This window comes from Gossypium hirsutum, chromosome D05 (genome assembly GCF_007990345.1).
Source record: "Gossypium hirsutum isolate 1008001.06 chromosome D05, Gossypium_hirsutum_v2.1, whole genome shotgun sequence".
NCBI classification, from domain to species: Eukaryota; Viridiplantae; Streptophyta; class Magnoliopsida; order Malvales; family Malvaceae; genus Gossypium; species Gossypium hirsutum.
Window position 1 is genome coordinate 64,611,943 of NC_053441.1, and position 16,789 is coordinate 64,628,731.

General features: G+C 35.7%; 1 protein-coding gene and 1 long non-coding RNA gene across 2 annotated transcripts; both read left to right on the plus strand.

The window, feature by feature from the left end:
- The first annotated feature begins 1,973 nt into the window (after positions 1-1,973).
- LOC121217004 (uncharacterized) lies at positions 1,974-3,197 on the plus strand. The gene is made up of 3 exons (XR_005913201.1): positions 1,974-2,288; positions 2,374-2,775; positions 2,944-3,197. It is a non-coding gene; the product is annotated as an uncharacterized lncRNA (long non-coding RNA).
- A 9,831-nt stretch (positions 3,198-13,028) lies between these two features.
- LOC107960535 (receptor-like protein 7) lies at positions 13,029-16,458 on the plus strand. Its single transcript, XM_041092536.1, has 2 exons — positions 13,029-13,819; positions 13,964-16,458. Exons 1-2 carry the CDS (start codon positions 13,059-13,061, stop codon positions 16,296-16,298), a joined length of 3,096 nt encoding a protein of 1,031 aa, XP_040948470.1. The 5' UTR covers positions 13,029-13,058; the 3' UTR covers positions 16,299-16,458.
- The last annotated feature ends 331 nt before the right edge of the window (positions 16,459-16,789 follow it).

The following is a 16,789-nucleotide window of genomic DNA, read 5'->3' on the forward strand; positions in this document are numbered from 1 at the left end:
TAAAGAAATCTGAAATTTTAACATGTTCCGCAAATAATGTTTATGATTTGCTGTAAATTGATATGTCAAATTAGGCTCTCCATCATACTTAAAATTTTATTTTCGAGCAATTTAGATATCTTTGTTGCGTTTTTATTTTGTTTTAGTTCTTTATATTAATAAATGATTAGTGTGCATTTTGATGCTATTTTAAGACCTGAGATGGCCAAATGGCACCCGGGGAATCTAATGAGGTTGGTGAGTGATGCAGAGAGCCCATGGTGGCCCGGAAGGAGCGAAAATGTTACCTAGAAAGAGGGTATCGCATATCAAAGCATGAAAGTCATAATACCCATAACAATGTTAAAAACAAGGAAGATTGAGCCATCAACAGTGTTATCGTGATACCGGTCATAAGATATCGCGATACCCAAAACTCCCAAGGATCCCTAAGACTGGATATCGCGATACCAAACTTTGGGTATCACAATATCATTGATGAGAGGAGACAAAATATAACGGTAGGGGTAATCCTTTTCCAACATGTGGAATGGCCATGGGATGTGCTGTTTTCCAAACCGGTAAGGCGAAAAGGTTGGTGAATTTGGCTGAAGACCAACATGAGAAGAGGCGAAGAAGAAAGCCAAAATATAGCAATCGCATCAATGGATGAAGAAGGATCTAGTTGGTTCAAATGAAGTTACAGCATTTCTGCTGTGTCTTCATAATTTCTTGTTTAGTAGTCTGTCAGAAAGGTTTTCCTATGGTGAAAAGTTGCATTGGTATGTGTCTGTTTTTATGATTGTACCAATTCCTCTGTAATTCATTGCATTTCGTACTATTTGTAAGGGTTTAGTTCGAGTGTAACATCTTGTATGGTGCAACTATGTATGTCTTCTTACTTGAATTTCAATTTTTAGTAAACATTATACTGCTATCACCATAAAAAAAATACATGTAGAATTACAAAAGATTCAATTATTCAAGTTTGAGTTGCATTTATAAACATGTGATGATGAGAATTCATGAACAAAAGGTATGGTTTGAGCCCTTTCGCCGTATGCGTTTATGTTGCATTTACCTATATATCTATCGACAAATTTAAGAGTAATATTTACAATAGCATTGCAGAGTAACATATTTAAGATTGGATTACACTATCAAAAGATTGCAGCAACGATGAGATTAATCCAATTACAAGAATTGATATCCTAAATGGCTTTTAGGTACGTAGCTTCATTGACGGTACAAACGAGTTAAAATTTCCAGCATTCATGTCTTTGTTTTCCCTCAAGTAAACGTAGTCAATACTGCAAATGGTGTGGAAGTATTGTACATTGTGGCCCAAATGTCCAAAATTTCCACATTGCTTGTAAATTAAGTGATGAAAACCAAAACTGTTTGAGGCATCCAATTACCCACAGAGATAGGAAGTAAGGACGCATGTATAATTATTACCATTAATTAAAGCATATATAATTACATTAAATATATCACTTTTATTTACCTCATATTACATTTTAGTCACTTATACTTGAAATGTTACATTTTGGTCACTTACATTATCGTTTTGGTACGAAGTGGTCACTCTACCGTTAAGCTCTGTTTCCTCCCTAATGGCGATTCTACGTGATAGTCCAAATGGGTTTTAAATGCCAACTTAAATGTTTTGCGTGGCTATCCAAATTAAATTTATTTAATTAAAAACCTATTTTCATCTCAGCAACCGGACATTCAAGTTCGCATTTAAAACCCATTTAGACTGCCACGTAGGACTGCCGTTAGGGAGGTAAACATTTCAAACATAAGTGATTAAAATATAATATAAGGTAAACAAACCTTAAATATATAAATTACTACGATTACTATCAAGATAGCATTGACCTGTTCAACAGGCGGAACCAATAGATCTAACCATTTGGTGACTCTAGCAGTCGACAAGTGTGAGTGGCAGATTGTGCAACTTGTGGCAATAGCAAATGGTTCCAAGACGAGGTGGGACACGGAGGCTTTGTGTAACAGGGGAATAGATGCACTCAATGCTGGCGGCTGTTGGCTTGTATTTCTCTCTAACAATTTAAATCACCAGCTTGCTTCATCCATCTATAAATAAGGGTCTTCTTCAGTTTCATAAATGCATAGAAAATTAACAAGCTCAAATTCCTTCTTTTCATATTCATCTCTTTCATTTTGAATTGCAACTTTATCCTGCCTAAATTCCTCAACAATGAACCACCCATCAGGACAGCCTCAAAATGAACTTCCTTGGTCCGCCGGATTCTGAGATTGTTGCTCTGACCTGAAAACTTGTAACCCTTTCTTCTTTCTTCAATATCAGTTGTGTCTTTTTAATTATATGAATTAGTTTATCAATTAAATATATGGACATTTCAGGTTGCATTTCATACTGGTGCCCATGCATCACCTTTGGCCAGATTGCTGAGATTGTTGATAAAGGGTCGACTCATAAGTTATTAATTTCTAAATTGAAATCTTATCATCTTAGGTTTGCAGACATATATATATTTAAAGAGATATTATGTAATTAATAATAATGTTGAAAAACACTGTTGGATGGTGCAGCATGTGGGGCAAGTGGGGCACTATACACATTAATAATGTTCATCACCGGGTGTGGGTGCTTATATTCTTGCTGCTACCGATCCAAACTGAGAAAGCAGTATAACTTGAAAGGAGGCCATTGTGGCGATTGCATGCGTCATATCTGCTGCGAGCCTTGTGCTTTGACACAAGAGTATCGTGAGCTCCAGAACCGTGGATTCGACATGTCTATCGGTATGTCTACATACCAATATTATACCCCTTTTAATTATTCTTAATATAACTTCAAGTATATTAATTGAGTAGCTGTAAACAAATATCTCCGAATAAATATGTTGGTAATGATGAGATAAATTATTGTTTGAGGTCATTCATTTTGTGGGGGTATATTTATATATGCAGGTTGGCATGCAAATGTGGAGAAGAACCCAGGGCTGGCAATGGCTCCAGCGGTAGAAAAAGGCATGAGCAAATAGATGATGATGATGATGAGACCACTGCATTAATATCATCTTTACATGTAACACTTAATTCCTTGGCTTTCCATAATTGGTTGATTGTACGGCTTGCCAATTGAATTTCAAGTTATGTATGTTTGTGATTGCCAAATATATTAATAAAAAGTGTTACTATTCATGTTAGATCTTCATGAATAATGTTAAGAAATGGCTTAAAATTGGTAGTGGATTGTTGTTGTTGGTAGTGGGTTGTTGGTGGTAGTGGATTAGTGGATGGTTGTTGGTGTCCATTTTCAACCACAAATCTTTGCCAAAGTTTTGGACAATTATGTCCTTGAACTCTCTTATAAATAGAGAGGTTCATTAGCCATATTGATCATCCCAAACAAAGAGAGAGCAAAGCTTGTTCTTTGAAAGCTAGGATTTTAGTTTTCGGGTTTTCTATAGGGGTTGAGAGTTGTGAGGTTCTCGGGTTGTGTCTTGAGTGTAAAACACTTGTAATCTTCATCTTGTTATAGTGAAATTTCTTTTCGCCTCTGCCCGTGGACGTAGGCATTAAAGCCGAACCACGTAAATCCTTGTGTTCACTTTATTTTTCGTTCCGGTCAATTTACTTGTAGTCATATCGGAGTTCTCGAATCGATCCTTTCAGCAACAAATTGGTATCAGAGCGTAGTTGAAGGAGTGATAATATTTTCTGAAATGCCCTGTGACTGCAGCTTTGTCTGATCTTTCACATCAGGAAGAAAATATTATCATTCATTCAAAGGTTCCAAATTATGGCTACAAGTGTTTCATCGACTAAGTATGATGTCGAGAAATTTACCGGGAAAAATAGTTTCAGTTTATGGCGCATCAAGATGCGGGCAGTGCTGGTTCAACAAGGATTGCTAAAAGCATTGTCTGGTAAAGATAAATTACCAAGCACGCTTTCGGAAGAGCAAAAGGATGACATGCTAGAAAGAGCACATAGTGCTATTCTGCTATGTCTAGGAGATGAAGTGCTACGAGAAGTAGCGGATGAGAAAACCGCGTCCGGTTTGTGGCTCCGGTTAGAGAGCAAGTACATGACGAAGTCATTGACGAACCGGCTCTACCTCAAGCAAAGACTCTATGCCCTGAAGATGGAGGAAGGTACACCTGTTTCCCAGCACCTGGATAAATTCAATTCCATTATCATGGATTTGAATAATATCGATAACAAAATCGATGATGAGGACCAAGCAATAATTGTTTTGTGTTCTTTGCCTCCCTCGTATGAGAATTTTGTTGATACAATGATGTACGGTCGTGATGACCTGACTCTAGAGGAGGTGAAAAATGCCTTAAGTTCCAGTGAGTTGAGGAAGAAAATCACTGGTAAGGTGGTCGAAAACAATGAAGGCGAAGGCTTGGTTGCTCGAGGAAGATCCAAGGCAAAGGGTGGAAGTTCAAGTAAAAGCCATCCTAGATCGCAGTCCAAGAAGAGAATACAGTGCTACTACTGTAAGAAGTACGGGCACATGAAGGTAGATTGTCCGAAAAGGAAGGAGAAATCAGAATCACAGGAGCAACAAAATGATCGTGCGAATGTAGCTGATGCAGATTCTTCAAGTGATGCCGAGATCGTTCTTGCAGTATCCGACTCTTACGCTGGTGGGAGATGGATTCTTGATACGGGAGCTACATTTCATATAAGTACTTCGAAAGATGCATTCTCAACATACGAGAAGCATTCTGGTTCAGTACTAATGGGAAATGACCACGCATGTCAAGTCATGGGGATTGGCACAGTTCGTATAAAGATGTTTGACGGTATTGTTAGAACTCTAACTGATGTTCGGCACATTCCAGAAATGAAGAAAAATTTAATCTCTTTGAGTACGTTGGACAAGAAAGGCTTTCGGTACTCTGCTGAAGGTGGAGTTCTCAAGGTATTCTCGGGTGCTTTGACTGTGATACGTGGTAATTTGGAGCGGGGCCTTTACTTCCTCGATGGTTCCTCGGTTACAGGTGTTGCGGGAGTGTCATCATCAGATGATCTAGATTCTGACACCACGAAGTTATGGCATATGCGGCTCGGGCATATGAGCGAGAGAGGCTTATCGGTGCTAAGCAAACGAGGATTATTGTCTGGGCAGTGTACAGGAAAGTTGAATTTCTGTGAGCACTGCATCTTCGGTAAGCAGACTCGGGTAAAGTTCAGCACTGGGATTCACAAGACAAAAGGCACAGTGGATTACTTCCATTCTGACCTTTGGGGGCCTTCTCCGACAATTTCTAAAGGTGGTTACAGATATCTGCTTACCTTTATCGATGATTACTCGAGAAAGGTTTGGGTGTATTTTCTGAAGAGCAAGTATGAGGTTCTCATCAACTTCAAGCAATTTAAAGCTTTGATCGAAAATCAAACAGGAAAGAAGATCAAGCGATTCCGGACGGATAATGGCTTGGAGTTTTGCTCAGGTGAATTCAATGAGTTCTGCAAAAATGAAGGAATAGTGAGACACCGCACTGTTCGTCGAACACCACAACAAAATGGAGTTGCAGAACGCATGAATAGAACTCTCTTGGAGCGAGCTCGTTGCATGCGATCAAATGCTGGGCTCGGTGAAGAATTTTGGGCTGAAGCTGTTAATACTGCTTGTTATTTGGTTAACAGATCTCCGTCAACAGCTATTGAGCTGAAGACTCCTGAGGAAGTATGGTCTGGTTCTCCTGCTGATTACTCTGGTTTAAGAGTGTTTGGCTGCCCTGCGTATGCTCATGTAAATGAGGGAAAACTCAAACCGAGGGCGAAGAAATGCATATTTCTTGGATACGGCCAAGGGGTGAAAGGATACAGGTTGTGGTGTCCTGATCCGGTTTCGTCCAAGTTCATCATCAGCAGAGATGTGACTTTTGATGAGTCATCCATGCTTCGATCCACCACAAATTCCCGGGAAAAGGAGGAGTCAGATAGAATGGGAGATCACGGTGTTGAGAAGCAGGTGGAGTGTCAGGTGGACGCTCCAATTCCTACGGAAGGTACTTCAGTCCAGGATGATCAAGTTGAGGTGCAAGATTCCGATGAAGATGAGTCACCTCAAGAAAAACCATATAGCATTGCCACTGGAAGAACGAAGAGACAAATCAAACCAAATCCGCGTTACGCTAATCTGGTGTCTTTCGCGCTCAGTGTGGCGGAGTCCATTGGTATAGAACCTTCCAGTTATAATGAGGCTGTCACGTGTGATGAGTCGGCACAGTGGGCAATTGCTATGAGTGAGGAGATAGAATCTCTTCACAAGAACCATACTTGGGAGTTGGTTAAGCCGCCAAGTAACCAGAAGATAGTTGGTTGCAAATGGGTCTTCAAGAAAAAGGAAGGCATCCTAGAGGTTGAAGCAACTAGATTCAAGGCACGATTGGTTGCTAAAGGCTTCACTCAGAAAGAGGGGATTGACTACAATGAAGTTTTCTCCCCAGTCGTAAAGCATTCTTCCATTCGTGTATTACTTGCCATGGTGGCCAAGTCTGATCTAGAACTTGAGCAGCTTGACGTAAAAACGGCGTTCTTGCATGGTGAGCTCGAGGAAACAATCTACATGCGTCAACCAGAGGGTTTTACAGTTCCTGGTAAAGAAGACCATGTCTGTCTATTAAAGAAGTCTTTATATGGATTGAAACAATCCCCAAGGCAGTGGTACAAGCGGTTTGATAGCTTCATGATTCAGCATGGTTACACAAGATGTGACTATGATGCTTGTGTCTATCATCGGAAGCTCTCAGATGGTTCGCACATTTATTTGTTGCTGTATGTTGATGACATGTTAATTGCTTCCAAAAACATGTCGGAAATCAACAAGTTAAAGTCGCAGTTGAGTGGTGAGTTCGAGATGAAGGATCTGGGTGCTGCCAAGAAAATTTTGGGCATGGATATTCACAGAGATCGCAAGGCGGGCAAGCTTCGTGTGTCGCAGAAGAACTACATTGAAAAGGTTCTTCAACGCTTCGGCATGGATAAAGCGAAAACTGTGAGTACTCCGTTGGCACCACATTTCAAACTCTCTGCAGAGTTGTCACCACAATCTGATGAAGAAAAGCAGCAAATGTCTCACATTCCATACTCGAGTGCAGTTGGAAGCGTGATGTATGCAATGGTTTGCACTCGTCCAGACATTTCACATGCAGTTAGTGTGGTCAGCAGATACATGAGTTGTCCTGGCAAGGAACACTGGCAGGCCGTGAAATGGATTCTCAGGTACTTGAGAGGTTCTGCAGATTTATGCTTGGTATATGATCAGAGTGACTGCACTAGCAGTGTCACGGGCTATGTGGACTCTGATTATGCTGGAGATCTGGACAAAAGAAGATCTCTGACGGGTTATGTTTTCACTTATTCTGGAGGAGCCATTAGTTGGAAAGCTGTGTTACAGTCTACCGTAGCCTTATCTACGACTGAGGCGGAATATATGGCGTTAGCAGAAGCAGTGAAAGAAGCATTGTGGATGAAAGGTCTAGTAAGCAGTTTGGGTTTACAACAGGATTTCACTGTTGTATTTTGCGATAGCCAGAGTGCCATACATCTGACTAAAAATCAGATGTTTCATGAACGGACCAAACACATTGATGTCAGATATCATTTTGTTCGGGAACATGTTACGCAAGGTGACATTGTTATCAGCAAGGTTGCTACCGAGAAGAATCCTGCAGATATGTTAACTAAGGTGATCCCTGCATATAAGTTCAAGCATTGCTTGGACTTGATAGGTATTCGGGATTGATTAGCGCCAGAGAGGCGTTTGGAAGAGGTGATCCAGTTCGAGGAATTCACTATGATGTTCAGCTTGGTAAATTTCAAGCCAAGGTGGAGATTTGTTAAGAAATGGCTTAAAATTGGTAGTGGATTGTTGTTGTTGGTAGTGGGTTGTTGGTGGTAGTGGATTAGTGGATGGTTGTTGGTGTCCATTTTCAACCACAAATCTTTGCCAAAGTTTTGGACAATTATGTCCTTGAACTCTCTTATAAATAGAGAGGTTCATTAGCCATATTGATCATCCCAAACAAAGAGAGAGCAAAGCTTGTTCTTTGAAAGCTAGGATTTTAGCTTTCGGGTTTTCTATAGGGGTTGAGAGTTGTGAGGTTCTCGGGTTGTGTCTTGAGTGTAAAACACTTGTAATCTTCATCTTGTTATAGTGAAATTTCTTTTCGCCTCTGCCCGTGGACGTAGGCATTAAAGCCGAACCACGTAAATCCTTGTGTTCACTTTATTTTTCGTTCCGGTCAATTTACTTGTAGTCATATCGGAGTTCTCGAATCGATCCTTTCAGCAACAAATAAGAATGAGAATCGAAAATAACTTGTAATATTGTGTGTGCATGTTTGGTATTTAGGTGAAATACTTAGAAAGAGAGGTTGGATTAAATTAATTTTTTATTATCAAAATGGATGATTTTAATTTTTATATTAATAAAAAGAATTAAATAAAATTAATATTTATTGTTTTAGAAAATGACATCAAATTATTGTTTTTTATAGTTCAATCCAAATAAAATATCTACAAAATCATTAAAAACTTTTAAAATGTGACTTTGTTAAATAGTAAATAGCATTTTTTTAAAAGGGTTCATATATATCGTGATACCTAAAGTTGGCAACTTCTACTTAGTATCTAAATCGGTACATAAACTTGAAAATTGTAAGTCAACTTCGTATTTTTATAAGTATGATGATGTTGGTGTAGTGTGAGGAAGAAGACTTGAATGGGTTTGATTATTTTTAATAATACAGGAATTTACATATTATAAGTAAATAGACACTCACATTCTTTATGTATTATAAGGAAGAAGACTAAGTCGATCTACTTTGTAATCTCATCAATCTTAATTTTCTCAATTGTTAAGGGAGTTCAAATGAAATACAAAATTTGGTAAAAAAAAGTATCCAATTTTGTGAATAAAAATATATGGTAAAAAAGATTTGGTATCGATACTTCGGCGCGGGTATCAATACTCGATACATTGCTTTTGGTTGGAAAGTAGTGTCTGGAACGGCCATGGGATGTGTTGTTTTCCAAACCGGTAAGGCGAAAAGGTTTGTGAATTTGGTTGAAGACCAACATGAGAAGAGGCGAAGAAGAAAACCAAAATATAGCAATCGCATCAATGGATGAAGAAGGATCTAGTTGGTGCAAATGAAGTTAAAGCATTTGTGCTGTGTCTTCATAATTTCTTGTTTAGTAGTCTGTCAGAAAGTTTTTCCTATGGTGAAAAGTTGCATTGGTATGTGTCTGTCTTTATGATTGTACCAATTCCTCTGTATTTCATTGCATTTCGTACTATTTGTAAGGGTTTAGTTCGAGTGTAACATCTTGTATGGTGCAACTATGTATGTCTTCTTTCTTGATTATTGAAATTATAATCAAAATTAATACATGTTCTTTTTATTAGCTTAAGGGCGTAAAAACACTTCAAAATTTTCAAAAAATAAAATAAAATTTTAAGTCCCTCTTTTTTTTACACTCAATTGAAATTTTTAAAATGTATCAAAAATATCTTTACAGTTCTTCAAAAAAAAAAACAATTAAACCCCTATTTTTTTTCCGCTCAATTGGGTACTTGAACTTTCATAATGCATCAAAAATGCCTTAAATTTTTTTCAAAAAAGCAATTAAGCCCCTACTCTTATTAAAAATTAGAAAAAAATCATAAAAATAATAAATTTTAGAAAAAATTATTAAATTTTAATAAAAATTTAAAATTTTATTAAAAATTAGAATTTTTTTAGAAAAATCGTCAAAAAATAAAAAATTATAAAATCCATCAAAAAGTTTTAACAATTAACTTTAACTATTGATCGTTAAAGTTAACGACCTCTAGTTTTTTCAATTAAAGTCATTATGTGTCGCAACTCAACGTGACATGTAGCGAAAATAGATAAAAAAGTAAAAATCAATAAAAGTTATAGAAAAATTATAAAATATTTCTTTTGGTAGAATAATTTTTATAAATTTTTTTTACAAAATTTATATTTCTTTACATTTTGTATAATTTTCTTATAACTTTATAAAATTTTATAAATTTTTATATTTCTATATATTTTAAAATTTTTTAAAATTTTTATAAAATTTTACAATTTTTATATATTTTTAATAAATTTTTAATATTTGATTTTTTATTAAAATTTAATAATATTATAGATTTTATTGATTTTAATTTTTTATCTAATTTTTAATAAAATTAGGGGGTTAATTGCTTTTTTTTTAAGTTTGAGGGTCTTTTTGATGCATTTTGAAAGTTCAAGTACCCAATTGACTGCAAAACAAAAAGAAAAAAAGTAGGGGCTTAATTGCTTTTTTTGAAAATGTTTGAGGGCTTTTTTGATGTATTTTGAAAGTTCAAGTACCCAAATGAGTGCATAAAAAGAACAGGGGTTTAGTTGCTATTTTGAAAAAGTTTGAGGGCTTTTTGCACCTTTAAACCTCTTCTCTTTTTCTAAATTTAATTTAGAACCAACTTTGTGTAAAGACTTGGGAAATTTAATTAGCAAAATTTCTTTCCATGTAAAAATTTCCCCTATTTCTTGTTTGAATTTAAAGCAATACAATATTTTTCTAGCAAATAATAGAAAATGACAGTCAATTAATTCCAGCAATACAAAATTTCCAGTCTGGTGGAAAACAGCTAGGGACCAAATTTTTAAAGTGTTGTTTACTACACACTTAGGGACCATATATGTATATATATATATTCCAGTCTGGGTCTTTGTCGTGTTTTGTTGGTTGGCTATGGCCTTCTTGTTGTTTCATGGCCACTGCCCGTGAATTAAGTCATATGTGGCCTTGTTTGCTAGACCTTAGTTGCTAAGTTAAAGGGAGTGAATAGAGCACCATATTTCTTCTTCTGCGTGGAAAATAAGTTGGCATTATGCCAAATTCCACATTCATACATAGAAAGGAAGCAAGGCCAAGTCATTATACTTTGTAATCTCATCAATTCTAATTATTTCACTTCTTCATTCTTTAGGGAGTTCAAGTGAAATACAAATTTTTCCACATCCAATCTCATAAATAATCCGTCTTTGAACTTTCACAAAAAATATTAAATACCCATTCACTTTAATTCTACTATTCTTAAATCATTCAAGTTTTGTGGAAAATATGCTTCTTGGATAAAATTATTCAACACACATGCCTTGAATTTTATGCAATAAAATAAATCAATATAGGCCACACATGCTTTGAATATTTAAGTAGTCCACAATTTTGTTCGTTTGTGTGCAAAATTCTACATTGCTTGACAGCCATACATTCTAAGTAAATAGACACCCACATTGTTTACGTATTAAGAAGAAGAAGACTAAGTCAGTCTACTTTGTAATCTCATCAATCTTAATTTTCTCAGTTATTTAGGGAGTTCAAATGAAATACAAAATTTTGGGAAAAAAATGTATCCAATTTTGTGAATGAAAAATATATGGTAAAAAGGATTTGGTATGGATACTTCGGCTCGGGTATCAATACTCAGGGTAAGTTTATCGATACATTGCTTTTGGTTGGAAAGTGGTGTTGATAGGTGATGACTAAAATTTGATAAATTTGAAAAGTACATGAAATTTAACGATTATTGTTTGGTGATGACTAAAATTTTAAAATTTGAAAAGTACATGAACTAAAATGACCAAATTAAAGTATAAAGATTAAGTCCACAACTTTTGCAAAGTACAAGGACTAATAGCAGAAATTAACCTAAATTTCATATGGGTCAATTACAAAAATAATCACTAAACTATTCCTTTGGTTCTATTCTAGTCACTCAACTATAGAGGTGCTCATGGGCTGAGCCAGGTCAAGCCTAAGTATGATATTAATGTATTTTATACTTGCTCAAGCTTGGCTCGGCCTGAAATATGAGCTTAAAATTTTGCCTGAACTCATCCATATTTGCAAAAGACTAACCCAAGCTCATTTTAAGCATGCCTATATAATTTTTAATTTTTTTTAAATATTTATATTATATTATATTAATTAATAATTTAAACATTTTTATTTATTAAAATTTTTTATAGTCATTTTAACATTATTTTAATGTTTACATTATAGTATTATTATATATTTAGTATAAGTATTTTTTTAATATGTTCTAATTTATATAATATAAAGTATTATACACTTAAAAACGGGCCGGGCTGGGCTTGAGCTTTAGTTGTTACTCAACTATTAATTTTTTCGATTTAGTTGTTAACCTTTTCAAAAGTAAATATTTTAGTCAGTCTCCTATTAGTTGTTGTTAAATGAGTGACGGAAAGCTAATGTGAGCTTTTTTTATTAGTCTAATAACAAATTTAGCCCTCCAATGTTTACACATTCTATCAATTTGATCGTAAATATAAAAAAAATCAACAAATTTAGCCCTGAATATTAACAAAACTTGTCATTTTAGTTCAAATTCTAAAAAATTTAATAAATTTAACCTTTAATATTTTCAAAAAATAGCAATTTAGTTCTAATTCTAAAAATTTTAATATATATATTTAAAAAATATTTCTAATCCTCTGTCTCACCCTTTGATTTTTTAGATGAGCTAAAATCAAAATATATCATTATGTCTTTTTGTTTTAATGCTAAAAGAGATAAAAAAAATGGAAAGCTAAAATAACTTTTCGTTTGTAAAGTTAAAAAATGCCAAATAAATTATTATGTCTTTTTAGTTTTAATTTTTTACTTGATTAAAAGAGAAATAATTAACGAATGAAAAATAATTATTCACAAATAAATTTATCAGAATTTATAACAAATGAGATTTTAAATTTGAATTTATAAATCAAAATTTATATATATATATATATAAAAGAAAACACATTTTTATGAAATATAAGATTTTGTTAAAAGAAAGAGCATATAAAAGCATACACGTTTTTATGAAATACAAGATTTTGCTAAAAGAAAAAGCATCCAATTTTAAGAATGAAAAATATATGGTAAAAGCATCCATAACTTTTCAATGTTAAAGACAAAAAAGACTGTAACACCAATGTTGTGGTATTATTTGTTGCCTATAAATACCATTCCTATCCTTCTTCTTCCCCTACAGACATAACATGGCCTCCTATCTCTTTCTCTGCCTATTCCTCTTCTTTCCCCATCTTTATGCTTCTTTTTCTTCTTCAGGATCTCACTCCTGCTCTTCAGTAATCCAGTTTAAGGACTCTTTTTCCATAACACAGGATGCTTCCTCGTATTGCGATAATTTTGCTGGCCTTAAATCTTATCCCAAGACAAATTCATGGAAGGAGGGTACAGATTGCTGCTCATGGGATGGGGTCACTTGTGACCACCTAAATGCTCATGTTATTGCCCTTGACTTGAGCTGCAGTTGGCTATATGGCAACTTCCCTTCCAATACCACTCTCTTCCTTCTTCCTCACCTTCAAAAACTCAACCTTGCCTTCAATGATTTTAATCTTTCCAAAATTCCATCCGAGTTCGGTGGGTTTACAAGCCTATTCTACCTCAACCTTTCATGTACAGGGTTTGCAGGAGAAGTCCCATCCCAAGTCTCCCACCTGTCAAAATTGGTTTCACTTGATCTCTCCGGTTGGACTTATGAACAACTTACAATTGACAAACATGCTCTGGAGGGACTTGTTCACAACCTAACCGAGGTCAGACATCTGTTTTTGGATGGAATTAACATGTCTTCTGTTAATGCTCATGTCTTCATGAATCTATCCTCTTCTCTAAGGTCTCTCAGTCTTGCTTATTGTGATTTGCAAGGAAAATTCCCAAAAAACATTTTTGATTTGCAAAACCTCAATCTCCTCAACTTGAGATACAACCAATTGAGTGGACAAATTCCAAGATCATTGGGGAACCTCTTGCAACTCACTCATTTAGACTTGGCGGAGAACCAATTGAGTGGACAAATTCCAAGATCATTGGGGAACCTCTTGCAACTCACTCATTTAGACTTGTGGCAGAACCAATTGAGGGGACAAATTCCAAGATCATTGGGGAACCTCTTGCAACTCACTCATTTAGACTTGGCGGAGAACCAATTGAGTGGACAAATTCCAAGATCATTGGGGAACCTCTTGCAACTCACTCATTTAGACTTGTGGTGGAACCAATTGAGTGGACAAATTCCAAGATCATTGGGGAATCTCTTGCAACTCACTCAATTAGACTTGTGGCAGAACCAATTGAGGGGACAAATTCCAAGATCATTGGGGAACCTTTTGCAACTCACTCATTTAGACTTGCCAGGGAACCAATTGAGTGGACAAATTCCAAGATCATTGGGGAACCTTTTGCAACTCACTCATTTAGACTTGTCAGGGAACCAATTGAGTGGACAAATTCCATTGTCAATTCTAAACCTAACGCAGTTGGAATACTTGACAATATCTAACAATTCTTTAGAAGGTTCCATTCCAGATGAGGTAACCGCTTTTCCTAACTTAATATATTTATATTTAGATAACAATTTACTCAATGGAACACTTCCATCATGGTTGTATACTGCTCCCTCCTTAAAGACAATACATCTCTCTCAAAATCAATTCAGTGGGCATATCAAAGAATTCCAATCCAAATCACTAGAATGGATAGCGTTAGAGAATAATAAACTCCAAGGTCCTCTTCCATCTTCAATATTCCAACTTCTCAATCTTACCCTTCTCAGCTTATCCTCAAATAATCTTAGTGGTGTCATAGAGTTTCGCATGTTCTCAAACCTTCCAAATCTCGAAGATCTTGACCTTTCATATAACAGCCTATCCTTAACATCTAATACTACTTCTACTGTTAATCTTACAAGCTTATTTTTGTCATCTTGCAATCTTAGTGAATTCCCCCAATTTTTGAAAGGGCTTAAAAGTTTGGAAAGCTTAGATCTCTCTTGCAACAAAATTGAAGGCAAGATTCCACAGTGGATGCAGGAGGTGGGGAATGACTCTTTGACTTACTTAAATGTATCTCACAACTCTTTGACAGAAGTTGAGCACTTTCCATGGAATAATATTGCAGTTCTTGACTTAAGCTCCAATTTGATCCGTGGAAATCTTCCGATTCCAGCTTCGACGATTAGAATCTTTCTGATCTCAAATAATAGATTCAATGGAGAGGTCTCTTCTTTAATCTGCAATGCCAGTGATCTTCGAATTCTTGATTTGTCCCACAATTACTTGAGTGGAACAATTCCGCGATGTTTTGGAAATTTGAGCAACAGCCTTCAATTCTTGAATCTGAAGAAGAACACGTTCTATGGGACGATTCCTCCAACATTTGCAGAGGGATGCCAATTGACTAATTTCAACTTAAATGGAAATTTGTTAGAAGGGCCTTTGACACCATCCATCCTTAATTGTAATGATCTGGAAGTGCTAGATCTTGGTAACAACAAGATCAATGATACATTTCCTCATTGGTTGGGAAGTCTTCCACAGCTACAAGTTCTGGTATTGAAGTCAAATCATATGCATGGTTCCTTATGCGTCAATAGCTCCAAGTCTAGCCCTTTTTTCTCAAAAATCCAAATTTTTGATCTCTCAAGTAATTATTTTTCTGGACCCCTACCAGTGAGATACATCAACAGCTTCAAGGCTATCATAAATCTAGAGAAGATTGGGAGTATAATGTCGTACATGGGGGTGTATGGTGGGAATGGTAGTGGCTTCTATACCTATTCCATTGGAATTGTTATGAAAGGACAATATATGGAATTGGTGAAAATTTTCACCATGTGGATGATCATTGATCTATCAAACAATCAGTTTGAAGGGGGTATTCCAAAGGTTTTTGGGAAGCTTAACTTACTGAAAGGGCTCAACCTTTCTCATAATAACCTTAATGGTGGCATCCCCACCTCAGTAGGGAATTTGACAAGTCTTGAATGGTTGGACCTATCTTCAAACAGGTTGTCTGGGACGATTCCAAATAGATTGGCAGATCTGGCATTTCTTTCGTCCTTCAATGTTTCTCAAAATCAACTCCATGGTCAGATTCCTCAAGGAAAACAATTCAACACATTTGGAAATGATTCATATGAAGGGAATAAGGGACTATGTGGGTTTCCGGTCTCGAAAGGTTGCAACATCATTGAGCCAGCACCTCCAAATGTGCTTGAAAAAGATGGCTCAAAATCAAACATTGCTTTTGGCTGGAAAGTGGTGTTGATAGGTTATGGATGCGGAGTGGTGTTCGGAATGTCCGTGGGATATGTTGTTTTCCAAACTGGTATGCCGAAATGGTTGGTGAATTTGGTTGAAAACCAGCAAGAGAAGAGGCGAAGAAGAAAGTCAAAGAAAGGCAATCGAAGCAATAGACGAAGAAGGATCTAATTACTGCAAATGATGTTCAAGAATTAGTGTTGTATTTTCATAATTTGTCTTTCAATTTTTTCTCCTATGGTGAAAGGTTGCATTGCCATGCATCTGTCTTTATTATTGTAACAATTCATCTATATTTCATTGCATTACGTACTATTTATGTATGGCTCAACTATTTATGTCTTGTTTCATGACTTTCATTTTTTAGTCTCAATTTGTAAATTAGTCCTAAAACTCAAGTTTTGAAATCTTTACAATTTAATCCCTTATAGTTTCAAACTTTACTATTTTATGCTCAACTTTCTAAATCTTCATATTTCTTGATCATATAATTTAGTTACTACATCAATGTTTCAGATTTCACTACTCAAACCCTTACTTCATTTTGGTCCTTACTTCAATTTTATCAAATTAAATCATTTTTCAATTTGAATGCATTGATGTGAAATTGAGGGAGCACTAAACAATGTTGATGCGAGTTTAGGCAAAATTGGTGGATCCCA